We start from the raw sequence: 12,545 nt of genomic DNA on the forward strand, positions 1-12,545 counted from the left end.
GGTTACCTTTTTGAGACACATTTCTTTTTGGGAATGACCTCAGCAATTTGGTTCAGGAGCTGGGTGAGCGGGGCCCCAGCGTCCTCCAGGAGACGTTCCTTGTTCTTCTGCTTCCCTTGTGGGCTCAGCAGGTGCCCTGTTTCATGACTGCTCCTTGTGTAGGTCTGATCGTCAGACCTTTGGCCAGAGGGCTCAGTTTCGGGAACGGAGAGCCGGCAGGGCACTCAGAGTGAGTGGCTGCTGTCTCCCGGCAATCCCAATATAGCCAGACCGGATGGTCCCTCCGGGCCTACAGGGGGCTGCTTCAGGCCTTTCGGGATGTGTGGTCTACCTTTTCCTCAGTTCTGGTGTTGGTTATTCTGGGAGATGGCTTCCAGTTGGAGTTCTCCCCTCCGGTAGCTCCTCTCTTCTTACAATCTCCTTGTCGGGGGCCCTCTGGCAGCTCAGAGCAGAAGCTCAGTTGTGGTGCTGCTTTGTTCCAGTCCCTCCCGCCGAGCACAGTTTGGTTGGTTCTCCTCCTATTTTGAGGTTCCCAGGAAGATGGGAGCAATGCAACCCAATTGGGATCTCTAGGGGTCCACTGGTGTCCGTTTTCGGATGGTGACCCTGTGCTCCTGTCTGTTCAGAGAGAGATAGTTGTCCCTGCTCTTGAGACCAGGTAGGCATAATTACCTTCCCCTCTTGGGGCTGCTTCTGCAGTTCTTTTCCAATTCCAGTCCCGGCCATTTGGTCTCATAAGAACATAAGCACAGCCATACTGGGAAAAGACCAAGGGTCCATCAAGCCTAGCATCCTGTCTCCGATAGTGGCCAATCCAGGCTTAAAGAACCCGGCAAAACCCATTAAAAAAATTAATTTTCAATAATGTTCAATGGACTTTTCCCTCAGGAATCTATCCAAACCCCCTTTAAACTCCGTAAGGCCAGCTGCTCTCACTACATTTTCCAGCAACGAGTTTCGAGTCCAACTACATGCTGAGTAAAGAAAAACTTTTCCTGTTTGTTTCAAATCTGCCATATTCTAGCTTCATCTTGTGTCCCCTGGTTCTAGGTCGTGCATGTAGCGGTTTTTCTGCGGAGACGGAGGTTTCGTTTCCTCCTGCACTTGGACAGCTGCCTAATCCGAGCTTCCTCTTCCCAAGCCTGTGTAGAGGCTCCTTCAACAATGGTTCGCCTCCTGTTTTGTTTTTTTCTTTTCTGGTTTGGGTGTTCAATTTCAGTGGGGGGCAGCTGGCACCAGCACACCAACTTGGTGCATCTAGGTGTTCTTTTCGATTCCCTGTGAGCTTGAGTGTTTCTCACAGAGGGACGGTGCTTTAAGTTAGCACACTGGATTCTTCGCTTCTGCTTCGTTCCCAGCTTCCAGCCTGGGATTTTGTGCAGCTCCTTGGTTCTGTGACAGCGGCCCTGGAAGTGGTACCTTACTCTTGGATGCGGCCAATTTATAGGGCCCTGTTCAGCTCCTGGTCTCCGATTTCAGGACAGATGAATCCAGAAACTTGTGGGTTGTGACCATCTACCAGAAGGTGCAGAAAGAGAGCTGCACTGAGCTGTCTTATAGGATGGAATGCTCCTTGGCCAGTTAGTATTTCTCATAATAAAGCAGAAGGAAACAGAAGCTCTGGCTTCTTTGACCCAGGCGGTCAGACAGACCTGAGGTGGTTGTGGCTTCAGCAGTGGAGGACCGCCCCGCTCCTACCTTGGGAAGTGGGGTCTATGGTTGATAGTTTCTTGGGCTGGGGGGGCCCTTTACAAGTGTTCCTGGCACAGCTCTTGGTTTCCAGTAGAGGCGCATTGGCCCTCTGCAGCTGTGAGGGGTGCGCTAAGCTCTGGAGGCTTTTTCCACGCTGTTGGGAATGCTTTGGTTTGGGCCTTTTCAGCCATTGCTATGGCACTAGCCTCTTCTACTAGCTAGCGGGGGATTCCTAGCAGTCTGCTGACTCTGGAGCCCAACTGGTTAATGGCCGGGGCAGAGAGACACCTGTTGTGCCTTTCGGCGGTTTTGAGGGGTTCCTCTCGTGGGAACCGACCTTCTTAGCAGGCACGCTCGGACTTCCAGCGATTGGGAGCTGTCGGTCGAGCCATTACAGCTGCTGATGTGTCGATGGGGCTTGGTTCTCTTGGCCTATTCCTATGTCACCGGTCCTCAGTTCTTCAGCCGTCACAGGGAAGAGAACTCTGGGTCTGGACACCCTGCTGCGTTTGTGTTTGAGCGAGGGACTCCTGTACGCCTTACCTCGTGCTGAAGTTCGGGAGAGAGTGGGAGACACTTCGGGATACAGTGCTCCTGTTCTCTAGCCTGGACATGGCGCTAGTGCTATACAGATCTTGTGAAGCTCCTAGTTGGGGAGCTAATGCGATTCCCTCAAGTTCGAGGTTCTTCTGTTAGGGCCTGGTGGTCATGGAGGATTCTTCTCCCTTTGGTCTTATGGCCTGGCCCTTGAGAGGGCTTGGCTGAGGAAGAAGGATTATGGTTTCAGTCCTGGCTTCCCTGCTGCAGGCTAGGAAGCGCTCTTCTTCCTTGGTGCCTGCCAGTACTTTACTTCCTCCCTCCATTTCTTGGCATTTTTGCAGGAGGGAGTATCAAGGGCTAGCGCTGGGTTCCTTGTGGGTTCCAGTGGCAACCCTAGCTTGCTTTCAGGGTCGTTGGGCAGACCTATTCTTTAGTGGCTCTTCTGGTTGTGATTCGTTTTCAGAGAGGTGTGGGTCGCTTACGCTGCCCTTCGCGTGCCTTTTCCGAATGGGATTTTATGCTGGTCCTTCAGGTGCTGCAGCACTCTCCATTTGTGCCCAGTCGCTAGGTGATCCTGATAGTTCTCACGTAGAACTTCCGTTGGCCTGTTGCTTCTTGCAACTTCAGGCTTCTTCTTAGGACCCTTTCTCTCTCTTTGTTTTGAAGGCGGGGTCTCGTTTCGGGCAGTACCGTCCTTCTTGCTTGGTTTCTTTTTATTTAGTTGTCTATATTCCTCTTGCAGGCTTCTGAACTTTCACAGGGCTCTCTTCTGTTTTTTCGAGGTTCCCGATGTCTTCCGCCTTTCGTATAGACCTTTTGTGCAGTTTGGTAAACAGCAGTTGGGTCTCATGGCTTCCAAGGTTTCCTTTGCCAGGTGGATGAAGGTGACTGTGGTCTCTGCTTGTATTCTGGGAGGCTCTTCTCCTCCTCGTGTTGGAAGGCGCACACTCCTGGGCGTGTGACATCTCGGGCAAAGGCTTCATTGTCTTCTCTGATGGATATTTGTAGGGCAGAGACATGGGCTTCTCTGCTTTCCTTCAGTAGCATGACGGTATAGTGGGGGCCACGCAGGCAGCGGCTGCATTTGGGGTGTCAATTCTGCTTGTGGCAGGTTCGGCTTCCCACCTTCATAGGGATAGCTTTTGAACATCCCACTCATCCTGGAATAGTGGGAATGACCCTAATGGAAGGAGAAATTAGGACTTACCTGATAATTTTCTTTCCATTAGTTCTTCACACTATTCCAGGAGCCCGTGGTTCGATGCCCTAATTGGTGGCTCTGTGCACGGTCTTTGTATCCTGTTTTCCAGAGACCTTGTCTTCGGATGTTTCTTGGGGCTGGATGTGTTGGTTGCTGACTATGCGCCTGATTGGGCGTTCTTTCTTCCTTGCTTGAGGACTGATACTGAGGAGCTGAGCTGCTAGCAGGGAGCTATGTAGTGGTGCTCAGTTCTATTTCCACCTGCTGGTCGATGGACATAACTACCCACTCGTCCTGGAATAGTGTGAAGAACTAATGGAAAGAAAATTATCAGGTAAGTCCTAATTTCTCCTTACTAGGTAAAAGGTCAGTCCTGAAGGTGTAGGACTGTACCAGACTCCTGGTCTTGTGATGGTGGCTCCTGTTCTGTGTTTCCTAGTTCAGTTGAACCTGGGTGTGTCTTGGCTGAACGGTGCTGACTTTAGGTGGTACACTTGGTGGTGCCAGGTCCCTCCCCCACCCCTTCCCCCCCCTCTCCAGCTATTTCCTCCATTCTTCCTCACAGCAGTGGGTGAAAAAAAAAACCGATAGGCAAACTGGCACTTCACTAGTTTTTTGGTTGAGGCTGTGACTATATCTGGGAGAGTGTGGGCGCTGCTTCAGGCAGCAGGATGTTTACAGAAGTGGCTGACTCAATTATCTGCACTGGGGTATTACTTTACATTTCTTTTGCTTTCTTTTGCTCTCAGTGCTTTAGCAGTTTTTCCCGTTTTCGACCTCCAGCAACAGGGGTGGTACGGTGATGCTTACGTTGTGGTAGCGCTGGGAGTGCCGGGGCAGAGTCAAGCGGGTTCTCCCGCAGCTGCGGCAAGTGAAGTTCTGAGGTGCCCCGTTCAAATTCCACTGTTGCTCCTTGTAATCTTGGGCAAGTCACTTAACCGTCCATTGCGTCAGGTACAAAATTAGATTGTGAACCCCTCCAGGGAAAGAGATAGTAACTTGCAGATACTGCAGCAGAGTCCTGCGCACATCCAACAGGTGCAACTGCCCAAAAGATTCTGGGGCCTCAGACGACCCTTGAGTGAGAGCTCTGTCAGCATGTATGCTTTATGCAATAACAACACAAAATCAGGGGAGAAAAACTCGCCCTGGGCACCCAGATCCCGTCCCAGGCTAGTCGCTCCCTGAATAGCCTCAATTCGAGGCCCCCCCCCCCCCCGGGCTCAGGGCTCTACGTCTCTACGGAGGCCGCGCCATGCGGAGAATTCAAAATGGCGTCCGCTGCCAGCTCTGAGCGAAAAGAATCATCGCTCGCCATACTCAGGCCGGCTCTTAAGCCTGTACAGCACGATTTACAGAGCCCGCTGCTGATTTGCGCTTGCCACACCGGGAACAGCGCTTTACATTCTCTGCAGCCATCGCCGAAAACGGCGGGAAAATTCAAAATGGCGGTTTCGCGCCAAAAACGCCCAGATCGCGGGCCCACCCCGGAGGAGTTAGAAAACACTCTTACCCCACCGGACCGAGTATCACAGCTCCAGTCCCATAGAAGAATCAAAGGAAAACCTCTGTTCCATTTTTTTTTTTTTTTTTTTTTTTTTAACGCTGTGAGGAAAGCAGAGGTAATAAGAACTCCGGAGGCTCAGATGAGTGGGAAAGGCAGGGAAAGGCGAACCAGTGTGCCTGCATCCACTGAGTGGGAAAGGACAGGGAAAAGCAAGCTAATATGTCCACATCCACTGGGGCATGGGTAAGGCAGGGAAAGGGCTAACCTATTTGCCTTCAAAGTGAAGCTGCTATAGCCTCTAACACCCAGCTAACAACTGGCAAGCCAGGAGCCACCCCCCAGGCAGATTTTTGATGGAGCTCGAAGAAGCTGCAGCCACCCTGCTTGGGGAGATAGAGAATACTGAAGAGGCAGTGGACAGGATTGCCAGGTGGAAAATTTTTTCCCACCCAAACCAGCCCAAAGTCAAACCCCGCCCCTGACACCCCCCACCGTCATCGGCCCCGCCTCCACCGCCATCGGCCCCCACCCAGACGTCACAAACCCCGCCCAGAACGCCACTAGCCCCGCCCCCGCGGCCCGAAAAACCACTAAAAAACCACCGAAAGACCCCAAAACAAGCCCAAAAAAAACGCAACCCGCCGCGGGCAAAAAATTTCCCGCAGCGGGTCGTGGAAAACCACCCAATTGGGCGGGAAAACCGCCCACCTGGCAACACTGGCAGTGGAGCTGGCTGGGCCATGAGGCACTGTGGAAAAGTTGAGTGCTCTCTATCTCCCCCTGCTGGTTGATGGACACAACCCATACGTAATGGCTTCATCTGCTTAATGACAAGGAAATGTCTTTTTTTTTTTTTACATTCAGGTAGATTACGCAGTTTTCTGTCTTCGGAGGCAATCACAGTCTGTATCTTGCCAAAGACCTCAATGAGCAGCTGTGTGAGATTTCAACCAGGCACCCCTGGTTCTCACTCCACTGGATCTAATCATTAAACTGCTCCTCCACTTTGTCCGTGGTTTTATTTATTTTTTTAGTAGCACTGACACACAGTGCTCCCATCGATGTCCCAAGGCCTGAAACACAGCAGAAAGGACCCACCACCCTGGGTCCACGCTACCCAGGGACAGTCACCCCCCCTTTCAGAGCAGTGCATGGCAGCAGCAGCACCGGCCTGCTAGACTCACTGTGTTGCCTGCGACTACTCATCTTCTGAGTAGACTGGTCACTGAGCAGGCTCTCACACAGAGGGAAAACAGGGAAAAGGCGCAGAACACCCCAGGGGGAAGGAACGACAGGGACCCAGCAACAACAGGTATGTCTGCTCAACTGGGAACCAGTTGACCAACTGGACCAGGAGCAAGGCCTCAGAACCAGAGAAAGTCTGTCCATCCACCTGCTGAAGATAGAAAATACAGAACTGAGAACCACTACATAGCTCCCTGCTAGCAGCTCAGCTCCTCAGTATCTTCTATCTCCACCTGCTGGTCAATGGACATAACTACCCACTCGTCCTGGAATAATGGGAATGAACATAATGGAATGCTGCCTTACGGAGAAGCATACGACCACCCCTGCTCTGCAAAAGAACACTTCATATTTATCTAACAAAAAAAAACGGCAGCTGAAAACGGTATAGGCAACACTAGAAGATATTCTAAATAACGAACAACCTGGGTCCAAAATTGTCAACCCTTGAACATTCCCAAAAAAGCATGAAAAAAGGAATTATGGTACAGAGCACATTTCTGACAGATCGTAGAATCAACACCATCCATTTTAAATAACTGAGTTTGGGTGATATATGCGCAATGACACTTCCTTAGAGCTGCCGTTGTTGTCAAATTTAGAATCCTAGCAACCAATTTAGTGAAATGCAGGGAGGCGGGGCAAAGGGAAAGCTTTAATATGACTTAAAGATCCCTACCAGCAAGGGGTCCTGAAAGGAGGAAGGGATGAGAGGGCATTCCACCAAAATCTTAAGAGTAGACAAAAATCTTGCTCAATTTCTCCCTTAGGAAAAGTGCAGACTACTGAAGGATCCTCCCCTGGTGGAACCTGCCCATGTTCAGACAAAAATTCTCCTTCCCGGCCTTCTAACTGCTCCTCTTGCAGATACATCCTGAATCTCTGCCTCACCATAGAGTACTAATCCAAAGTTCTTCAAAGCCTGGTCTAAATCTAATCTAGAATGTTTTGCAGGGTTCACCATAGAAAGTTCTAGAGCTGTAGTATTCCTCAAGGTAGGGGAGGGCATCCCTTTCCCCCACACAGCAAGCTTTATGTAACAAAAGAATGAACTCCAGAGAGAAAGACTAAACAAAGTCTAAACTAGAAGACATACCCAACCCTCCCAGGGCTGAAAAATCCAACAAGACAGAACAGCTGTGATGGAGCATTTCTACTCAAGCCAGGGACAGGCTGCAAGGAGTTTGAAAAAGGCTCCACCAAAAAGGGCTCACCTGCCTGGGCAAACCAACTACAACCAGAATAGCACTGCAAAAACACTGATTCATCTCCCAAAACAGAAGGTACAGTGTCAGTTGCACACAGCGTTCCACACACACAAACCTCTTCTTTCCTTTTTCATGTGGCGCGGAAATTAAGGTTTACGAACAATAAAACTCAGACAGAACAAAAAAATTCTCAATCATTCACAGTAACATTATTTCCACACAAGGCTAACTCCCTTTTTTTCCAGCTGTGGCCAATCTTAAGAATCCCGCTTAATAGAGAAAAACTAAATTGTCTCGAACTGTATAGTTAGTTAGTTTGTACTCTCAAGAAGTCCTGGTACAAGGAACTCAGAGGCAAAAACTAACCACCCTTGAAAAGAAGAGGTGGCTGAGAGGAAAGGGGGTGGGGAAATCAGGAACCTCTGGGTACAACACCCCAATCAAAAGATAAGTTCAGTACTTAAGTCTCTCAGCTTAAGCCCCTGTTTTCTATTTCTTGTTTGCAAGAAAATAAGTGATAAATATTCCCTACCAGACCACTGCAGACTGCACAGGATTGTAAGACCTACTACCTGCTGGAGACTGAGAAATACTGGCTAGTCAAGCTGCTGCAAAGGATTCTAAAGCTAATACATCACAACTCATTAGGTTCTCAGTCCTCCATCTGATGGTAGGATGGTTTGGGATCTGGATTGGCCACTGCTGGTAACAGGATACTGGGCTTGATGTCTAACCCAGTATGGCAACGTTTCATGTTCTTATGGCACAAACACAAGCTTCTGGACTGGTCTGATGGGATGATATGAACTGCCTTTGTCTCAAAACTAGGTCCTACCAGTCTTCAGAAATCCTATACAATGGGCAATTTTATGGCTTTTGGTGTAGACTTAGGGACCTGAGTGGGTTTTGGGAAGAGGAGCACTAATGCAGTACAGATGTCATGAAGTTTAATGCTTAGTTAGCAGCCACAGGATAAATACTCTAACATACCAGAAGGGTGAAGTATGCTTTAATCATATACATACCCAAGACTATACTGGGGTAGTAATTGGTACAATCCCATCACTTACAAAATAATAAATGCCTAACAGCCAGAAAAGCACTGGAAAGAAGCAGAAAAAGTAGGTATGATGGGTAGGTGTTAAAAACGTTGCAGCTGCAAATATATGCTAAACTTTAGTTTTAGCTACCCCACTCTGGACACTAAAGGAGTCTAATAGAAGGCATGTTCAAGCACTCAAAGGGCTGACATCTCGTACCAAAGCTAAGGACAGTGGTTTCAGACTAGTTTGAGGGGTGCTTAACAGTAGTGAGTGGTTAAAATGATCTTTCTGCAATCCTATGATTTCTATTGCACAAAACTAAATACTACTGAGAAACATGTACATATATGCACACACTTTCTTTCCGTCATATGTGAACGAACAGCTCTGGTGGTCACATTTCCGTAACAGTCAACCTTCGAACGCATGGAGGATTCCATGATGCATGTTTGCCACGGTTTGTTCACTTACACAGAAGTGTTAGCAGGAAGGGCAGTGGAAACTGCTGCTGATCCATAGAACATGATGCTGATGTTGTGCCCCAATAGTTCCATGTCATCTGTGTTTTGGAACCAAACTGGTGGTAGGAGAAAGCCAATAGCTGAGCCCAACTGTAAACAAAAGGTATGATCCTGTCAGCAAGAAATATGCAAATATAAAGATCAACATTTTATCGATATGCACAATTTCTGACAAATTTTAATACAGCAGTGGAAGACTGAAGCTCCAAATTTATTCCCATAATACATAAGGCACATTCCAAACTTGACAACCGAGAACACGTTTCTTTCGCTTGAACTTTCTTTCTCCACTGAAACTTTATCTTACTGTTTTCTTCTATTCACTATGGCCTCTATTCAAGGAGGTTCAGAGTTAAACAAAACATCTTCCACAAAGTAAACCAATAAGGCTGGCTGAAAGTCTTGCAGTGTGTTGGGATGATTTGAAGGATAACTGCCAATATTCAGGCTGTTTACACAGTTCAGGAATTTTAACAAACAGATAATTTTCCCTCCATGCCTGCAGCAAACCTTTTGAAGAAAAATAAATACAGGACTCAGAAACCCAAAGGTTAAAATCATTATCGAATTACACAATTTCTTACAAAATATACTGAAGGGCAATTAAGACAAACATTTTGCTTCTGGTTGAGCTAAGTCAGTCAGTCTGTGCTGCCAACATCTGGAACACACAAGTTCATGACAATATCCTGTACACAGATATTCTATTCTGTTTTGTATACCGCTAGTTCTCCAACAAGGTATTCACAGCAGTTAATAAAATACCTCTACAATTGAGGAACATACAATTAGTAGATTGTGCAGCTGTCCTTTCTAAATGCAGATTTAAGCAGTTTCCATCTAGAAGCAGATAAGGTACCAGAAAGACCCAAGAGCACACAGTAAGGTAAAATTAGTCCTTACCTGATCATTTTCTTTCCATTAGTCCCAACAGATCAATCCAGACGCTTGTGGGTTATGTCCCTCTGCCAGCAGGTGGAGATAGAGAGAACATTTGAGGTTTGCTATATCAGGTCACATGCAGCCTGATTAACCTCAGTATTATCGATACCAAAGCAATTGGAACCACAAGAAATCCAACAGAGAAGCTCTCTCCTGCCTCTAAAATGATCATGCAGTTTCTCTACCACATCACAGGAGGCATGCAGTAATGAATCAAATTAAGAAAGTTGTCTCACAACCCTGGAACCGAACAGTACAACAAACCAAATATTAACAAGGAAAAACACAGGGTGAGCCTCTGGATTGATCTGTTGGGATTAATGGAAAGACAATTATCAGGTTAGGACTAGTTTTACCTTCCATAGCTTCCCACAGATCAATCCAGAGACTTGTAGGATGTACCAAAGCAGTCCTCATGTGGGGCGGGACACTGCAATACCAGTAGCCAGGACAGAGACCCCAAAGGCCGCGTCCTGACGTGCCACCTCGTCCAATCTGTAATGCTTACAGGAATATGCACTGAAGCCCAAGCGGCCGACCTGCGTATCTCCTCCAATGGAATCAAATGGGATTCGGCAAAAGAAGTCTCTTGGGCCTGGCAAGAATGCACTCTCACCCACAAAGAAATGGGTTTCCCCCGCAGCGATATAAGCTGAAGATATCACCTCTCATAGCAAACGAGCCTCTGTTGCCTTCGAGGCTATCTCCCCCTTTTTGCAGTCCACAAAGAGGTTGAAAAAATTATCAGAATTATGGAAGGTCATTGGTGACCTCCAGACACTCGCAAAGAATGGCTGCACATCGAGACACCTCAAGGCCTGGAATTCAGATAGTTAGTCCTCCCAGCAAAGGCTGGGAAAAAAAAAAGTGGCTGATTCAAGGTGAAAATGTGAAACCACCTTAGGAGAAGAAAGGGTGGCACCATCCAAATGCATACCCCTGCCTCTGTAAACTGGAGAAAGGGGTCTACTATTACTACTATTTAGCATTTCTATAGCGCTACAAGGCATACGCAGGGACAACTCCTGAAGCTCTGACACTCATCTCGCTGAGGCAATGGCAACCAAAAATACCATCTTCAATGCAAGGTCTTTCAAGGACAGACGATCCAGGGGCTCAAAATGGAGGCTGCTGGATCGAGTGCAAAACCAGGTTAAGATGTCAAGAGGGTGACCGGCAAATGTGGAGGCTGTAGGTGGTTAACTCCCTGGAGAAAACGCACCACATTCAGGTAGTGAAGAGCCCTGATGTCGGCACCAAAAACAGGCTAAGGCCGCCACCTGAACCTTTAAGGAGCTCAGGGACAAAGATGTATCGAAGCCATCCTGCAAAAAGGCCAAGATGGAAGTCACCGAGGCTGAGGTCACTGCAATACCCAAAGAGGAACACCATGATTCAAAGGCTTGCCAGACCTGCGCTTATGGCCATGGAAGTGGAACATTTCCGTGCCTGCAGCACTGTGGAAATCACCCTGACTAGGTAACCTTTCTTTCTCAAGTGCACCCTCTCAAGAGCCAGACTGTAAGACCAAAAGGGGAGGGATCCTCCATGGGAACTGGCCTCTGATGCATTAGACCGCACCAGGCGGACAGGCACAGCGGCTGGTCAACCCAGCCAATGGATCAGATCCGCATACCATGGGTGCCTGGGCCAGTCTGGAGCCACCAAGCACCTAAAAAGGCCCACGAAGAGGCGTATTTTCAAAGCACTTAGCCTTACAAAGTTCCATAGGTTACAATGGAACTTTGTAAGGCTAAGTGCTTTTGAAAATGAGCCCCTAAGTATAAACCAGAAACTGTTTTTTGTGGAATGCCCTTCCACCATATATTTGGTCCAGACTTTCGTTTATCAAATTTAAAAGTTATCTTAAAACTTATTTTGGCCTGCCTATACTATGATCAATCCTTAATCAGTTAAGCGGCATTCAGTTGACCTGAGAAATTGAGCAGTCTCCTTCTCTCCCCACACACTTTTTTAGAGATCTCTTTTATTATTTTGTTTTTATTAATCTAATGTTGGTATGACAGAGCTGATCTATTTTATGACATTATTTTCTATTACTTTGTTGTGTCCTATCTACTAGAAATGATGTGGGGGGGGGGGGGCAGGACTATGGGTTTTCTGTGCTTATAATAAAAGCAGTTTACATCTTGTATACAGTACCTATTTTGTACATAGGGTATCAATAGCACATAGGTTTTCTAAGACGTACTTAGTCACTAGTCCAAAAATATTACGTAAAAAGGAGCTAACATTTAATCCAATAAAGACATCTTAGTTTTCTTTAAAGAAAAAAAACCCTGACCATCATTTCCATGCATTCAAGTGGAATGACAGAGCAAACACGGTACTTTATCCAGCTATGACTAATGGGCTTTGGAAATGTGGTCATTGAATTTTTCTGTTCTGCATATTCCTGTGTGGGCTCTTTGTTAAATTAATTTACTGTTTGAGAGTTCAGTGTCCATATCTACCACAGAGCCTCCTTTGTTTGCCAGCTTGACTAAATCTATCCTTTGGTAGGGTTTCTAGTTGATTACATTATACAGCGTTTTCTGCTTCGTTTACTCTTGTGCCTACAGCTGGTGAGGTAAATAGGTGCTGTCTTAAATCTATAATCTACTGTATAATGAGTTCTCATTCAAG

The 12,545-nt window shown here is 47.3% G+C and overlaps 1 protein-coding gene across 1 annotated transcript in view; it reads right to left on the reverse strand.

Annotated features, from left to right (window-relative positions):
* FLVCR1 (feline leukemia virus subgroup C cellular receptor 1) overlaps nucleotides 1-12,545 on the reverse strand; it is a 123,626-nt gene that overhangs the window by 96,588 nt on the left and 14,493 nt on the right. Inside the window, 1 exon segment of the mRNA XM_030196048.1 lies at nucleotides 8,927-9,047. Coding sequence (XP_030051908.1) covers nucleotides 8,927-9,047 — 121 coding nt within the window.

The sequence above is a fragment of the Microcaecilia unicolor genome, chromosome 3 (assembly GCF_901765095.1).
Source record: "Microcaecilia unicolor chromosome 3, aMicUni1.1, whole genome shotgun sequence".
Classification (NCBI taxonomy): domain Eukaryota; kingdom Metazoa; phylum Chordata; class Amphibia; order Gymnophiona; family Siphonopidae; genus Microcaecilia; species Microcaecilia unicolor.